This window comes from Aotus nancymaae, unplaced genomic scaffold (assembly GCF_030222135.1).
Source record: "Aotus nancymaae isolate 86718 unplaced genomic scaffold, 86718_ANA_hifiasm-v0.15.2.pri h1tg000092l, whole genome shotgun sequence".
Classification (NCBI taxonomy): domain Eukaryota; kingdom Metazoa; phylum Chordata; class Mammalia; order Primates; family Aotidae; genus Aotus; species Aotus nancymaae.
Window position 1 is genome coordinate 9,158,532 of NW_026988507.1, and position 18,685 is coordinate 9,177,216.

Here is an 18,685-nt window from a genome sequence, read left to right on the forward strand (position 1 = left end):
GTTACCAGAGGATTATACATGTTTACGCAAGTCAAGTATCTTTGGTTTTGTAATTTTAAAATGTTGAAACTCTTACCTCTCACGACAAGGTCAGCTGAAGCTGAAGAATTGTCCACAATTGTCTGGGCAGTGCATGTGTATCTTCCAGCGTGTCTCAGCTGCGCATTTCGGATGAGCAGTTCCCCATTGGAATCCAGCTGTTAGCAGAACAGCAATCACTCCAATCAGTAAATTTTGCACCAATTATATGGCATTTAAGATACAAGAGGTAGATTTTTTTTCCTAACAAACACCACTTAAAGAATGTATTTTAGATATGCTGTTATGTACTTGGTGACAAATTATAAGTTCTGGGAGGACAAGCGTTTTTGTTTTGTTCAATGCTCTATTCTACTGCTTCCAGGAGTGTTCAATACTTATTTTTTGATAGTGTTGAGGAAATTTTGCTTGTGATAATGACCCTATTTCAGTGTAATTTCCAAAAATAGCTAATACTTAATGACCACTCTACACTGGGTCCTGGGCTGTGCAAGTATATATATATATATATATGTGAGTGTGTGTGTGTATACACATACATACACTTTTATTCAATTCTTTTTTGACAACTGACCTATGAGATAGGTCTTATTATGTCCATTTAATTAACAATAAAAGTGGGACTTAGGGAATCCAAGTAATTTAACTAAGGTAACTAAGGTCACTCAGCTTGTATGGTAGTGGGGGCATGTCAAAGTTCATGTTAATGATCTCCAAGATATTTTCCTAGAATGAAAACTTGGAGAACTCAGTTTTTAAATGAACACACTCAGTTTTCCTGTGAACCAAAAATATTGATATACTATTTCAGTCATACATATCTAGATATATTAAAGGATGAATATATCATATAAACAATACTCTTATATGTGATATAATACTTATATAATACTTTACTAAGTTAGGCCTACAAAATTTTAAAATATTAATATTTAATGACTGTACATGGACTGAATGTTTTGCTTCACCATAGGTTGTACCAATAGCCTCTTCACATATTATGTTCCCTCCAGGTCTTGGAAGACATTTGGGTTTGTGACCCTTGCTGGACTAATGAGGTTACAAATAATAGCTGGGCTTATTGGTATGGTTGGTTGAAACAGAATACTAATATCTCCACATAAAGAACTGATAAGTGACCATACACCTTATTTCTTGATGTTAGCCAGTCCTAGCACAAAGCCAGAGGTTATAATTTAATGTCGGGTGAGCTCTTCCGGTCCCTTGAGGTATAGATTGGCCAAAAATCAAAACAGTTCCCAAGATTTCTACAAATTCCTGGAGTAGAGGAGTTTTTTCCTTCTGTCCTCTTGGTCTGTTATTATTATTATTATTTTTTTTTTGTCATACCAAGGAGCTTCAGACTAGAAGTTCAGCACTTTATTTATTTTATAATAAAACCAAATAGCATGCAGTATTACCTAGTAAGGTGAATTTACTAAACAACTGAAGGCTCTGGAACTGGTTATATATATTTAAAAAAAAAGGGCAGGGCAAATCTACCTTAAAAAGTATCATCCACTGCATAGTTCTGTTTTTAAAAGTTTTATTGGCCATATATTTACTGGGAGTTTCTCAGTGACCTTCACCCCTCCCAGTGCTCTGCCATCCTGTTGGCAGCCACACCTCCTACCAATCTCTTATTTCTCTCTCTCTTTTTTTCTTCTTTCTCTTGGAAATAAAGAATTCTTATTTTCTCAGGTTAAGCTGTTTGATTGATTGATTTCTGCTTGGATTCTGACAAAATCTATTTTTCTCTGTAGTTTTTCTATTTCTTCATTTCTTACTTTTCAATCAATTCTAATCTGAGTCCCACTGCTTCAGCTCGTCTTACTTGACTTCTTGATAGCATTTGGCTTTCCTTCCCCAAATACTCATTTTTTTCTAGTCATCTGACTTTCCAGGAACTTCTAGGACATTCTTGGCCCCTCTCTTTCTTCAACTTTCTTACAAATCCATCATAAATTCTTGAATTTATCTAATTCTTTCCATCAGTACTGCCTCTTGTCCAAACTACCCACATCTGTCACCTGAACTCCTACATCTTATTTGATTACTACTTCCCTGTTCCACTCTATTCTTTCCTCCATTGGTTAACTAGAATGACTTTTAAAAATGCAACTAGGCTCAACTTACTTATCTCCATAAAAGCAAATAAACTGAAACCTTTAAAATTTTCCTTTCTTGGGACAAAAGCTGTAGCATTACTGTAGCCAGCTTGGTTCCATTCTCTAGGCTCTATCTGAGGCCCCAGCTCACCTAGTGTGCCATCTCACTCACACTTGGCTCTCCAGGAAGAACATTCTCTTTTTAGGACCACAAATACACCTTGTTCTCTTTAATTTCTGGTTTGCCACATTGTCTTGTTTTCTGGAATTATGATTCATATTCCTCATCACCTCAATACCTCCTCCCCTATCACCTTCACCTCCACCCAATACCAGTTCAAGTCATTTTCTCCAGCAAGCCTTCGGATTATCTGTGGACTAGACAGATCCCCTTTATATATTTTATTATCGGACCATGAACCTTCTATCATATTACTTATCTTAAATCCACTTAAACACTTGTGTGATTATGTGGTTGAAGTTGGCCTCCCTGGAAGACTATAAGTTTTATGTGAGAAAATATGTCAGTTTTATTTAGCATACATCTTGCATCCCTGTGTGTATACACACACACACACACACACACACACACACACACACACACACAGCTGTATGTGCTGTCTCCTCAAGTCCAGCACAGTGCCAAAAAAAAAATCACACTAAATACACCTTGTTTGAATGAACTTATCAAATTCTCAAGAATTTTGGTATTTGCTCTTAAGATAATACGTATTTACTTCTTTTCAGCTACATTCAGAATTATATTAGCAAGTACATATAACCCATGACAGTGACAGCACTTAATAAATGCAAAATGAGGCTTTTCTTGTGTGAATGTGAAGTACAGACACCTCCAACCTCCACAGATTACCCCTGCATCTAACTCCTGTGCCCTAGCCATGGTGAATAGCATATATTTTGCCCTGTGCTCTCACAGCAAACCTTTGTATACATCACTTGCAGTGCCCAGATTGCCCGTCTCCCACTTCCATTACTTGGCTATGAACGTTCATCCCACATTTTAGATACCCCTCCCATTTCTGAAATTGCAAGGCTGGGTTAGGTATTGCCCTTTGTACATTTTCATTGTAACTATTCCTTTCTACTGTAATTGTGTCACTATTGATTTATTTCAATAGACTATAATTCCTGGAGGAAAGAACCAGGTCTTATTATTACATACAAAAGTACTTAATATAATATCTGACATACAAGAAAATTCAACAAATACTGGATAGATACATTAAAATAATCTAAAGTATTTTTATTAAATAGACAATCTTTTAGTAATTTCAAATTTTTTTCAGGTAAGATCATGATGTTATAAGGTAAAATAACTGAGTTGAGAAAAACTATTGCTATCCATATCTAGGAGATAAACTACCATGAATGATATGTTTCAAATATCTATACACTAATTCATAAGAAAATAGAAAGGTTACTGGGAAGATGTGACAATTTATAGAGAAAACATTATTGTTAACATATAAGAAATCTGAACTTCTAACTTTTCCCACCCATATGTGTAGTAAAGAATTTGGCCTTGCCCAAAGAGAGGTCCTGCCATTGCTCTCAGCTTCCAGAAGATGATCTCTAATGTCTTTCTTTGCCTGGGGGGTCTTCGGTCATACTGGGTCATCCAATCATATGATTTAGGGTAGGGGTTAGCCACACCTGTTTAGTCTTAAAGCTAGGGTGGTCACACAGTAGGAGTTGGGTCATACTGGAAAATCCAACACTGTGATTTAGGCCAAGAGTTAACTACACTTTAGAGTTTAGAGAAGGGCCTGGTCATGCCGCAAATAGGACATTTTGACTTAGGGTACGGGCTTTGAGTCATGTGATATCACTCAACCTAGAGACTGAGATTAACCATGTGAGCAATGAGTCCATCAATCATGTCTACTTGATGAAGTCCCCCCAGAAACTCTGGACAGAAAGGCTTGGTAAGCTTTGCTGGTTGGCAACACTTGGAGCATGCTATGACATATCAGAACAGTCAGAGTAATGCATTTTAACCACTCGGGGAGAAGACAATGGAAACTCTGTGTTTTATACTTCTCAACTCTGCCCTGTGTGCTTTTTCCTTTAGCTGATTTTAATTTGTATCCTTCCTGTAAGAAGCTGTACCCATGTGCATAATAGCTTTAAGTGAGTTCTGTGACTCACTTCTAGTGAAGTGTGGAAACAGAGGATGGTTTTTACAACCCCTTAAACTTGCATTTGGTGTCAGAAGTGAGGGTGGTTTTGGGGACTGTGCCCAACTTTGCAGCTGGACTAACTTCTTATACCACACTAAATAGAATTCATCTAAGAAAGGAGGTAAAGGATGTTATTTTATTATTTCTAGTTATATTTAAAAATATTTTTGAGATAAGCAGATAATAAGGTTCTGTATATAGGGAAAGAAAATATGAGTTTGTCTTGAACTATCATAAAAGTTAATTGACATATATGTCTAAGGAATTTTTAGTGGGAAAAATAAAATATAAAGTAATTATGGTAAAATAAAATAATTTAAACATTTTGAATTTGTTAAATAGACTGTTTCGAAGTATCTTGACATCCTTAAAAGAAATGAACTTGATACTAAATATTAAATAATATAAATGCATTAAGTAAAAATATTTCAATGATGTTTCCATGCAAGTAAAAAGCACTCTTTTTTTTTGTATTTGTTCATTAAATGAACTCAGTACTTCATTTGCTTTGGTGTCTGATTGAAAGATAATCCTGTTACTAAACCCCCACTATTTTAATGAGCCATGACATTAGATTTGAATTATTTAAAAATCACCTTAGCAATTTAAAATGTTTCCTCATCCAACTGCACAACAAAAAATTGAGGGCAGAAAGTAATATAAAAATAAACATGTTGTGGTACCATAATTGCCCTTTTAAAAATAATTATGTTATGTATCTAATCTTCTTTCTTTCTTAATGAAATTGCTATCTTTTTTCCCTAAACTCTGTTTGAAACATAATGCTGTTTATACATTCACTTATTTTATTCTGATAGAATAATGTGGTCATTTTTCTTATACTGTCACATGTAATAAAAAGCACAAACAATTTTATATCCTAAAATGTATCGTGTTAAATTTATATTTATTAAATTTTCACAATAAACTCTTTTATGGCTTTTAATTAAACTAATCTAAAAGTTTAATGTTAAATTCATTTGGAAATTGACTCTTTTACTGAGAAGCCCACTTACATAAAGCAATAAGAAACAACTGTAATGTTTATTCTCACTTGCTCTACATTTGGTGAACATGTAGCAATAAAACTTCTCAGAAGGAAAGAAGAAAAAATATGAAATATCATTCCCAATATAGTTGTGTATGTATGAAAGCACTCCTAAACTTTTTATAAATACTACTGGCACTTTCCATACCTCAAGAGAAGTTGAGGTTCTCAGTGGTTGGCAGAACGCTTACAAAGCAAGTAAAGATCATGGGCCTCAGCACATTCTAGCCACAAATTAGATACGAATGCTCACTGTATTTTTACTAAAAGCCACAGCTTGGCTCAATTACAAAATTCTTCCCTTCATATGAGGAGAGTTGAATCACATACTGGAAATTGTGATAGCAAAGCTCAGGGATGTTCCAAGTGTATATGTGGTTGACCACTTAGAAGTTTCCCAAGTTAAAATCAAAAGACGTCCAACTTATAAATACCCAGCCCTTCCTTCACCTTCCCCCATAAACTAACTGTAGAATCATTTCTGCAATGTAAATAAGTCTCAGTGATTACATTGTATTAACAAATTGGATTAATCCTGGTGAACAAAGAAAGATTCTATATGGTATATAAAAGGTCTAGATAAAACTTAGAGCTCATAATGGTCACTTAAATAATTTGTTCCATACAAGTTCAGAGTAAAGAGAGAGATGTAGAGATTTGGAAAGAAGTACAGCCTTTAAAGAATATGTTTTATAAACATAAACAAAAATTATTAGATATGTCTTAATACATGCTATATCCATGAAACAATAAAACTTTTCTTCTTTTGGCTTGTTAGAGAAACAAAAATAATATAGCAAATATGTCAATCCAACTGCAAACATTGCCACCACGACCACCACCAACTCTACTAATAGCAGATCTTTAGTTAGGTTAATTAGGTGTCAAAGGTTGCTTTAAACATATGTGCAAACTCACTCTTTATCACAACACTATGAGATAGGTACTATTTTTAGCTGCATTTTACAGAGGAAGACACAATCCTCCTGTAACTATAGCCACTGGTATTACTAGTGTCGCTATTAATAGAACACTACCAAAGCTGCTACTAATATTACTATTATAATGGCTACTATAACTTCTACTATTGTTACTGCCACTACTGATACTACTGAACTCCTACTTGTTACCACATCCAATTTATTGAATGCTTTTTAAATGTCTAACAATGTGCTAGCTACTTCACATACATCTTCTCATTCAATTTCTATAAATACATTTATAATTTCATAGCCCTGTTAATGCAACTAGGACTATTTCCTTTTCACTTCTGAGTTCCAGAAGTAACGCCACCCAAGGATTTACTAGTAATATTCCCATTTTAGAGATGAAGACCTTGAGATTTTACACTAAGCTATTTGTGAAAGGCTCCATAGGTAATACATAGCCCTAATTTCACCAGGTCAAGCTGTTTCCAAGGTAGTGCTTAATAGATCAGGTAACTGGACTTAGGTTCACTATTTGGTAAGTAGATGTGGCACTTTTTCATATATGATATGTTATTATTTTACTTCATAAATTTTTTTCTATTTAAAGTTTCAAACGTAAGAAAGCCGTCTATAAACCAACTAGATTTAACAATTATAAACTTTTTGCTGTATTTGCTTTATCTAATTGTCTAGCTAACTAGCTCCATATTTACCGTTTTCTGTCTACTATCTGTCTGTCTTTCTGTCTAGTGTTGAACCTTTGAAAAATAAATTCCGGATATTATTATATCAATACTACTCATCAACTCATCAGCAATTTCTAAAGACATTAGCTTGAATCTCAAAAAATTGAGGTCATTCTCTTACATAATCACAAATCCATTTTCCTTTTCTTTTGTTTTTGTTTTTTATTTTGAGACAGAATCTCACTCTGTCACCCAGGCTTGAGTGCAGTGGCACAATCTCAGCTCACTGCAGCCTCCCCCTCCTGGGTTCAAATGATTCTCATGCCTCAGCCTCTCAAGTAGCTGGGATTGCAGGCGTGTACCACCATCCTAGCTAATTTTTGTATGCAAAACCATTTTCACACATAACATAATTAACACTAATTCTCTAATATTATCTAGTTTTTGTTAGTGTTATTTTAAGTAATGCATCAATATTGAGTCTAAAAAATAAACAAAATGACAAAATAACTTATTAATGAAGTGATGTCATTGGATATATACAAAGATAAATAAGGTAAGTTGTCCAGGATAATTTCTAAGATTACTAAGATAATTACTAACAGTGAGTTTGCATATATATTAAGAGTGGATATGTTGAACATCTCTAAATTTGCCTCTTTCTTATGTAATAAACAATGAGAATCACAATGAGAGTCCAGTTTTGATCAGTTGACCATTTTAAATGAAAACTCAAAAGGCCATTTTCTTTGAGGTTTCTGCTAAGCATTTTGAATGATGGACAAAAACATCAATGCCTTGGATTTGGAACCCATGTTTTAGAGCTGAAGGAAAACTCATGTATCATCTTATTTATATGGTTTTCAAGTTGGATTCCATTAGCTTTAGCATTCTAAAAATCTTCCCGGACCACTTTGTAGAAAGCGGTGATCAGAATGGGTATTTTTGGGATAGGAAGAAGTAAGAGATCCTGTGAATAAGGCTCTTTGCTATGTAGTATCCTACACAGACACACAATACACATAAACACACACGCACACACAAGTTCATCTTCAGTCAGGGCGATCTCATTTTCATCTGTTGTTTATATATTGGGGTTCTGATTTAAATTTTCCTTGCAAAAAGCATTCTGCTGCTAAAAACCTTTTTGCTGTTGTTTTTCAAAACTATTGATGTAGCCCAGACTCTTCATATGAAAGAGGAGAAGCCTGAGGCTCAAAATGACTATTTTGCTCAAGGTCATATAACTTGTCAGTGGCAAAAGCAGAACAAATATCCAAATCTTTAGATCATGTTCTGTTCTTAAGCACAAACTGAAAAAAATATATAGTTTTTCAGGACTGCAATCACTAATACAAAGTAGCATATTTCTAGCATGCTGTAAATAAAACATCGAAGTCCACCATGCAAACTCATGAAATGTCTAAGACATCAAAATTATTGTATGTATTTTACAAGCATAAAAAGCCAGAATAAGTAATGTGGAAATGCTTAAATATGTGTGGAGTTCTATGTAAAAGGCATGTTCTTAAACTTCAATGAATTTTGGCAGATCCCTCAAAGCCTATATATACACTACTAATGTATATACACTTAATTCCATACACCTGGCATTCTTATCAACAAATGCTTAGTAACGACTATGAGAAGCTACGCTAGAGAGTGACATCAGCTAACATGGTCTATACGTGGGAAGTGTGATGATCTTAAAAGAAGCTAGCCCAACTAAAAACACACCCAGGAGCACAGATGCCTTCCTTCGTTTACCACTGGAAAATAGCAAATAAAATATAGCAGTTAGGTACAAGTAAAGGTTTATTAAGGTAGTAAAAAGGAGATCAGAAAAAGTTATATATCCATCCAGGATGAAGTATGACAGAACTATCTAATTGTCTAACTCTTGTCCAACTAATTACTGATAAGACAAATAGAGTGATTTGGCATGATCTGAATGCTTCTGTAGGTTTTGTATGTCCCAAGACTGTGCCAGCGACCTGTATGCTTTTTATGTATTTCTTCCTCTTTTCCACTGCTCAGCAAAATTTAAGAGTTTTAAATTCAAGAAGCACATAAAACCTATTTTCTACTACTTAAACTATTTTGGATATGCATTTTTAAAAATCGAGTTTCTTTTTATTTGTGTCCCCAATACTCTCATCTGCTCAAAACAGTCTAACATCTCTTTGTTTCCGATACATCATGTTTAAAACCTTTCAGTGGCTAGTCTCAGTATTGCTAAGTTTTTTATTTAAAATCTTTCTTTTTTTTTTTTTTTCAGAATAATAATGAGTCTTTATTGTATGGATTTCTTTCTTGTGGCTGTTAAAAAATATGTATCCATTTAGCTGACAATTTTTAAAATTATGCTCTAAGTTCTGGGTTACATGTGCAGAACGTGCAGGTTTGTTACATAGATATACACGTGCCATGGTGGTTTGCTGCATCCATCACCCTGTCATTTACATTAGGTATTTCTCGAGGACATTTCTCAAACCTGGTTCTATTGATAATTTGGGCCAGAAAATACTTGGTTTTTGGAATCTGCCTTGTGCATTATAGGATATTTAATAGCTAAACAGAAGCCCAAAACACATCCCCCTCCCAACAAGTCTGCAGTTATGATAACCAAAAATGTCTCCACATGGGGCCAAAGTCACAATACTTCAGGGCTTCCGTGACCTCCCTGTGCCTGCCTGGTCTCCTGCTCTTAATTTTTTCAGCTCGAATCTGATTCTTACCAAAGATTATTGCCCAACCACCCTTGTTTTCTCCAACCTGTTGCCACATAATTCTGGATAACTTTAACCTTCTTGTTCAACAGTGAGCTGGGTCTGGTGGCTCACGCCTGTAATTCCAGCGCTTTGGGAGGCCAAGGCGGGTGGATCACCTGAGGTCGGGAGTTCGAGACCAGCCTGACCAACATGGTGAAACCCCCGTCTCTGCTAAAAATACAAAAAATTAGCCAGGCATGGTGATGGGTGCCTGTTATCCCAGCTACTTGGGAGGCTGAAGCTGGAGAATTGCTTGAACTCAGGAGGCAGAGGTTGCAGTGAGCCGAGATTGTGCCATTGCACTGTAGCCTGGGCAACAAGAGCTAAACTCTGTCTCAAAAACAACAACAAAAATAGTGAATAGAGACAATGAAATATATAAAAAATAACAAATTGACTTCTATCATTTTTCCTCTTTTTGCTTGTCTGGCAGAAACAAAATTTCTGTACAAGATCACAGCATGATCTAATTTGAAATACATATTTCTAAAATCTAAAGACCTTTTTTGACGTGTTTAATAAAGTTTTTCTTTAAAAAGGGAAAATAATCTTTGGGTAAGAAATCTGTCTTCTTTTCTCTTGAATGATATTGCCTATGCACTCAGAACAAATGCACACCCACATACCTGCAAACACACATCTAGTGTACCTGTCTACAGGGGATCACTGGGAATTGCCAGGAACTTTATAGTTAGACTACTTGAAACTGTGTAGACATAACTTGCAGTGTATTGTAAAGGTGGCTAACAGTGTAGGGAGAATGAAGTAATCTGGTCAATCTGAGTGAGCATACAAGGCTCATTAAACCAGATTAGAGAATAAAATGGGAGTTGAACAGTGATGTCTTGTAGAGTTTCAAGTTCTTAGGGGAGAATTATTTAAATAGACACAGACATGAACATTAACCAGAAGATGAAAAATCAAAGTGGTGGAGATTACAGGGTTGGCAAATCTCATGTTAGCCACTAATGAGTTATATGATTACATGGGTCCAGTTACTCAGTTTTCTAATACTTACTTTCCTCACCTGGAAAGCTGAGAAAAATCACAATAATATGCACTCCACAGAGGACTGCTGTGAAGATCAACTGAGAATTATGTGAAAAACATTTAACCCAATTCTGACTCAACAGTAAACCGACAATAAATGTTGGCTATTATTACCTCTCCACCACCGTCAGCAATGAAATAGCCAGTTTTTTTTTTTTTTTTTTTTTTTTTTTTGGTCTCAGACTAAGTATCTAGAACAGCAAACAGTGCAAGTATTAAATTGTGAAATATGAGATCTGTGGCTCAAAAAAAAAAAAAAAAAAAAACTAGCTGGCAAAAATTTCTGGATTTTCCAATGGAGGATGGTTGCTCTATTATAAAAAGTATTAATAATAACCACTTATATACCAAATCCTGTGCCAAGTACTTTATATGCATTCTCTCATGAAGGAACTAGTTTTGCAAACCCGATGAAGTAACCTGAATGAAGTAAGTGAATGATTAATCACATTTTGCAGAGGGAAATTCTGAGGCATAGTTTTACTCCCTGCATCAGGGTCACCAAATAAGTGAGAAAATGGAAGCCTAAAGCCCAGGTTGGTTTGTGACAGAATCTCTGAACAATTCAAGTGATATTTATGAATTTATAAAAGACAGGCAATAATGTCCCACAGAATTACAACATTTATAATAAGAGAATAATATATATATATAATTCTCATAAACGGTGATATTATGTATCATTTTATGACAATCTCCAGAACTGGAAATTTTAAGAAACTCGTGTAATTAACTAAGATAATGGCTCTAAGCAGGGAATGTTGTTAAATAGTTGAAAGAAAATGACCCAAAACGAATGTCAAAAATTGAGGGCTACTGAAAAAATAATTTCTAAAGGGCAGGTGCCACCTCGAAAGAAGAATAAAAATGATATATTTAAAATTTGTATTTTTAAAAGATTTTCTCAGCTTTCTCTGGAACAAGAAAGGTTATAAATTAAATAAAATAAATAAAATGGCTCTGCCTTTTGTATTTACTCTAAGAGATTATGTAGCTATTGATTTAGCAAGCCAAAACAGGAGCCACTTTATATTTGGACTTGAAAAATTTATGATCATTTGCCATATAATATCAACAAAACAAAAGAATGGTAGATAAACGGCTTTAATATCTTCTTGTATCAAAGTGTCAAATTTATTAAATTTCTGTCCTGTGCTTGTATTTTTAACATCCCCCATGCATAAATTCAAGTTCAAATGGAACATCTACTGACAATTATTACATAATAATATAATACTCAGGAAAATTTTAGATTTTAACTCCTTAGTGTTTTTCTATAATCAGTACTAGGTGTGCAATTACTGCTTAAAACTGAAAGTTACATTAAAAAAAAAAATCCCAAAACGTTTTACATAAAGTAGGATCACTAAATACAAAGACAGTGTTATTTTTGCTTCTTTAGTGTTTTCATTAAACTCTGAAAAGAATTGTACATTTTTAAAAATGTATAGTTACATTTTTCCTAATAATTACATAACTGTAATTGGAAAATGTATAAAGAAGACATTTAAAAATCAGCTATAACATCACAATTTATTCGTAAGTATGGGCAAATGCATCTGTTTAATTTCATGAAGAAAAAGAAGTCCCAACTTGCTCCAGGCTGCGAAATTTGAAACCTTATACAACGTTGCCCCTTAGTGGTTAAAACAAGAATAGCAAGCTAAAATAGTGCATACTTGATTATTGAATTCAATTTATTATTGAAACTAAATTGGAAAATAACTTAGGTTCTTTAAATAAAATGCTTAAAATTTTATTTCTATAATCTTTTTGTATTAGTCAGAACTTCTTGTATTAACTTTTAGCAATGAAAACTTAAATAAGTTAATGATTTTAACTGTAATGGCTAACAAAAAACATCTGAATCTTTTAACTCTCAGGGTATCATTGATTTATTTTGGGCTGGTGTCTGTGTCTATTTCAGTGTTTTATTTACCTTAGTGCCTAAACCTGTCTCTGCTTATGGGATGTGTTCAGTACATATTCTTAAATGAACAAATGCTATTCAATTTTTTTTTTGAGTAGAAGTAAATAAGATCCGAAGAGATGAGTCAGAAAAGCTAAGGGAAGAGAGGCTTTGAAGAAAGAAGAGGTGATCAGAATGTCAGTGAAGAAATGGAATAGAGCTTATTTTTTATGAAAAAAAAAGAAAGAATGAGAAAGAGAAAGGGGGAGAGAGAACAAGAGTCTTGCTTATTGCCCAGGCTGGAATACAATCTAAAAATAGGTATTAAAAACCTCTTTTTATGCCAATAATTGTGCTTAACAGCGGAGATAGGAAGGAATAAGGGAAGAAAATAACAAACAGCCAACCAATATTTCATTTAAATCTGTGAAATGCTATGCAAATGCTGAAGAGTGATATACTTCCAATTATGTGGTCACTTTCAAAATAGGCGTAATGTGATACTAAAAAAAATTTATGTTCTGTGGACCTGGGGTGAAAAATTCTATAAATGTTCACTGAGTTTACTTGTTCCAGGTCTGAGTTCAAATCATAAATGTCCCTGTTAATTTTCTATCTCATTGATCCATCGAATATTAACAATGTGGTGTCAAACTCTCCAGCTATGATTGTGTGGGAGTCCAAGTCTCTTTATGTCATTAAGAACTTGTCTTATGTATCTGGGTGCTCCTATATTGGGTGCATATATATTTATGATCATTGACTCCTGTTATTGAGTTGATCCTTTTACCATTATGTACTTCGTTTCTTTTAGTCTTTGTTACTATTAAAGTCTATTTTGTCAGAGACGTAAGTTACAATGATGGGTTTTGACTTTTTATTCAATTTGCCTGTCTATGTCTTTGATTGGGACGTTTAATCCATTTAAATTTAGGATTAATATTGATATTTGTGAGTTTAATATTGTCATTTAATGCTAGCTGGCTATTTTGCCCTTTAGTTTATATAGATTCTTCATTATGGAGATACTCTTTACCTTTTGGTAAGTTTTTGGGATGACTGATACTGGTTGTTCTTTTTCTGTGTGTAGTGCTTCTTTCAGAAGCTCTTATAAAGCAGGCCTGGTGGTGATGAAATCTCTGAGTGCTTGCTTGTTTGTGAAAAATTTTATTTTTCCTTCATTTATGAAGCTTAGTTTGGCTGGATATGAGATTCTGGGTTGAAAATTCTTTTCTTTCAGGATATTGAATATTGACCCCCACTCTCTTCTAGTTTGTAGGGTTTCTGCTGAGAGATCTGCTGTGAGTCTGATAGGCTTCCCTTTATGGGTAACCTGACCTTTCTCTCTAACTGCCCTTAGAATTTTCTCCTTTATTTCAACCCTGGTGAATCTAATGATTATGTGTCTTGGAGTTGCTCTACTTGAGGAATATCTTTGTGATGTTCTCTGGATTAGCTGGAGTTGAGTATTGTCCTGCCTTACTAGATTAGGAAAGTTTTCCTGAGTAATATTCTGAAGAATATTTTCCAACTTGGATTCATTCTCTTCATGACATTCAGGTATACCTATCAAACGTAAATTAGGTCTTTTCACATAGTCCCGTATTTCTTGGAGACTTTGCTCATTCCTTTTTACTCTTTCTTCTCTAATCTTGTCTTCTCATTTCATTTCATTAAGTTGGTCTTCAACCTCTGATATCCTTTCTTCTGCTTGATCAATTCGACCGTTAAAACCTGTGCATACTTCGCGGAGTTCTCGTATTGTATTCTTCAGTTTCATTAATTCACTTATATTCCTCTCTAAATTGTCTATTCTCATTAGGATTTCGTCAAACCTTTTTTCAAGTTCTTAGTTTCTTTGCATTGGGCTAGAACATGTTCTTTTAACTCACCAAAGTTTCTTGTTATCCACATTTTGAAGCCCGATTCTGTTAATGGAACGCATTCATTCTTCATCAGGCCTTGTTCCCTTGTTAATGAGGAACTGTCATCCCCTGTAGAGGGAGAGGCATTCTGATTTTGGGTATTCTCAGCCTTTTTACGCTGGTTTCTTCCCATCATTGTAAATTTATCCACCTGTCGTCTTTGTAATTACCGACTTTCAAATTAGGTCTCTGAGAGGACATCCAACTTGTTCATTCCCAGCACTGGACTCTGAGCAACCCACTGCATCGGCCAAAACAGCAGCATCAAGAATCTTGGTGCTTTTCTGCCCGGGAATCTCTGGTCCGGCTTCCCTCTTGAGTCCCTTTTTCAATCAGCTGAATGGGCAACTCCGCCTTCCCGGAGTTCTAAATGTCGAGCAAAAGGGGACCCAGTGCCGCTCACTCTGCACTGAGAACCTCCATGCTGGGGCGCCGGCAAAACCGCCGTGCCGTCCACAAGAGTTGCACTGGCGACCCTTGGGGCTCCTCCGTTGGGAATCTCCTGGTCCGTGAGCAACAAAAATTCATCCGAAAGTGTGGCATCCTCTCATTCTCTGCACTTTCACTGGGAGCTACAATCCTGAGCTGCTAGTAATCGGCTCTATGCTGTCATACTGAACTCACTGCTAGCTAAGAGACCTATCAGAGATTTAGATATATTTTCTCCAGGTTTTCTGTGGGGTTTTGGGTTGTAACTGTGTGACAGAAGGCTCTTTCTAAAAGCGTGTATTCCCTGTGTGTCGGTCTAGCAGGAAGCGTCCTCACTTTACCTCGCACTCCTGTGATGTGCATTCAGTGGGGGTTCCTTCCAGCGCCAGGACCGCAGCAGCAGCCAGGTGCATCTGAGACTTCTCCTGCCTTCCAGAAGGCACTAGAAGCTCCTCTGACGGAAGGCAGGATGGGTCACGTGGGGCTGGCTGAAATGTTCAATTGTTGAAATACTGCCATATACCAATATATTATATTGGTATATATGATATCTATACACACACAAGAAACGTATGTTTATATATATGTTTCTTGTATGTTTATATATATATCACATATATATAAGAAATTTCAGTATATGTATATATACATATACTGAAATTTTTGCCTGTGTGGTTTTGAATAATAGACAAATGCAGGTTGGCCACGTTTCTTCCTTCACATTTGCTGTCCTCAATATCTGCTATCCCCATTAAGATTTCATTCCTTGGGCTTTTGATAGGAGAAGCCACTTCTGAAAATGATCTACTAACAAGCCTAGAAGCAATTATTAGCCATTAAAACTCTCTTCCAAAAGGTGGATCAAATATTTATGGTGTTTTCACTTAAATTTTGCATGGCATATTGAGCAGTGAAGTCTAACTTTGTAGTTTGCCTTAAAAGAGAACGAAGGTACCAGGGAAAGCTACATCAGTCTTGTGTTGGTTTGAAAGACAGAATTCAGTTTAATTATTTATTTTAAAATGACGATTCTTATCTGGGCTTTTAAAAAATCAAGATAATTGAATGCATCTGTCCATCTACAAAGTGCTAAAAATGTGCATTTGATATTCTTATTCAATTAAGATGCATATCTAGCCAGTTGAGTAGGTGTGCTGCCACTGTCAGATTATTATTTGATGGAGTGAATTGAAACCTGAGGTAGCAAGACCTGAGACTGGGCCTGCGGTCAGGACTCTGCTCTGGATTAGCTGAGGGGCAACTGTGAATCTGCTGCTGTCATCTGAAAAGGGAGCACATGCACTAAGTGGCTACAAGGTCTTTTACATTTTTATGGCCTAATTTATTATTTCCTAATTAGTATTCCAGTTATTTCATTGTTTTCTGTTTTTGTTGTTGTTGTTGTTTTAAGGGACTGGGCTCCATTTTTCTTTTTAATTTCCTTTATCTTCTTTTTTCTTTTGCAGTTGTTATTTATATCAATGAGCGCAATGTAACAGTATTATAAGAAACATAAATAAGCTCTAAATATGACATTTCTGTTCAGGGCAATTTTTGTCTGAAAATTTATTTACATAGACTTCATTGCAGTGATTAGTTACTACTTTATAAACTACGGTTGTGGGACTCCTAGACTTTATTTTTGAAATTATTCATTTTATACCACCATAGATAGTCCTTTCAAATTAAGATCCTGTTCAGCTCACTTTTTTCCCTTACAATGAATAAAACTCGAGTTGTATTTACTTTTCTTGCAAAATAAAATACAATTTAAAGAAAGTATTGGAGACTTTGGTGCCAATTTTACTAATTTTGGGCATGTGCAAAATAGTTTCAGATCTATAAGGAAAATATATTACATGGTATAATGTCAAAATACAAAATATATACTTCTCTGCCAATTCTCAATTGTTATTCCTTAAAGTATAATTTTGGTTCAGAAACTGAAAGAGGATTGGTAGGCTTACTATAGATGTACAGTTGTAGCTAGATCAGTTAAATTAAAACTCTTCTAAAGTTAAAAACATGGCTGGACAATATGAAAGCATAATATTATAATGTGTACATATCAATCTTCAGACTTTATGGGACTGAAACAATTTTAAATGTCCTAAGAACTTTATGCATGCTTCTTTTTCTATATTAATAACTGACTTCTAAAATACAAGTTTTCTTAATTAAGCCTAGGTTCTAAATAGGTTCTAGTCTTGCAAATAGTTGCCTTTCTAAAGAAGAGGCTGGTAGGGCCAGTGATTAATTTACTTTTTAAATATACTATAACCTAGACAGTCTACCAAGACACTAACAATGTTCCTATACAAGTTGTTCTGCCTGTATTACCTCCCAATCTTTTCCCTCTATTTTATTTCTTCCTACACCTTGACTTTCTATATCACTATTTAACTGTAGGACTTATGGAATGTTAACACTTTTCAATTCTTAAAATAGAGCCATTTAACCCTCTTCAAATCACATAAAACTAATTCTCCAAATTCTCCAACATACGTATTTTGTCTATTTCTTACCCTAAAAGCATAACATAAGTGCTTTAAAGTCATCATTACAACAAAGATTAAGTTCTATGCTCTTACTTCATTAAAAATAAAAAGGTAGGCACTAGAACCTAGGGCACATATATACTGACATGTAGTACACATCAATGTAAAACTATTAAAATTAAAGGGGAGAGCACACCTAAAGCCCAATTAATATTAATTGATTAATATTTCTACAAAAATTCTCAGGGCTAACCATCTGGGAATACAACAGTTAATATAAGGAGAACTGCAAAAAGCTTTTTTGTCTTCTTTTTGGGCTCATGAAAAACGAAAATCGTATAAAATATGATTATAATAACAGAACTTTCAATGCAGACACAAAGGAATCACTGGGGTGTTAATAAGATGAAACTTAAAACACATACCATAAAATTCCTCTGGTAATGAATATTCTCTTTGTTAAAATCGATCACATAGCCATTGAAGGACCAAACAAATGTGAGATCCAAGGCAGGATCAAAGGACGCAGCACACTGCATGGTGGCATTTTCTCCAACTGTGATGTCGGCATTAATTGGGGCCAATATAATTCGCGTGGGATCTATACATTTTTAAATAAAAAAGTAAAGCACAATTCGAGAACATGTAAGACACCACATTATCTGGTATATTAAAAGAATTAAAAACCTACATTTATTTTTATTTCGTAAAAAGCTATATATATTATTTCTTTGTGCCAAATAATAAGATGTTTTCACATCCAAATTCCGAGAACAATATCATCAAGCAAGAAAGTTGCCTGAAATACTTTTGAAACAGAAACTTACAAATACATTGACTGTTTAGATGCTTAACGCTGAATCACATGTTTTTTAACGCATTAGAAATTAAGCACCCTCAAACATTAACTTACCTGTGATAACAAGGGTTCCAGTGCTATTAGCTTTCCCTCTGTTATTTTCTGCAAAGCATGTGTAGATACCTCCATCATTCCTTGTAATGTTATTGATTTCTAAGCTACCATCTTCCCAAATGAGTATTCTAGTGAAATAAAAAATATATTAATTCACAAATCTGATTTAGTAAAATATA

General features: G+C 34.7%; 1 protein-coding gene across 4 annotated transcripts in view; it reads right to left on the minus strand.

Moving 5' to 3' along the window:
• Window positions 1-18,685, minus strand: part of CNTN1 (contactin 1) — a 385,274-nt gene that overhangs the window by 111,635 nt on the left and 254,954 nt on the right. For all 4 annotated transcript variants that reach the window (XM_012465626.2, XM_064369834.1, XM_012465627.2 and 1 more), the window contains 3 exons: window positions 18,507-18,634; window positions 18,019-18,194; window positions 77-197 (listed from right to left, as the gene is read on the minus strand). In XM_012465626.2, coding sequence (XP_012321049.1) covers window positions 77-197; window positions 18,019-18,194; window positions 18,507-18,634 — 425 coding nt within the window. The remainder of the gene's footprint in view (window positions 1-76; window positions 198-18,018; window positions 18,195-18,506; window positions 18,635-18,685) is intronic.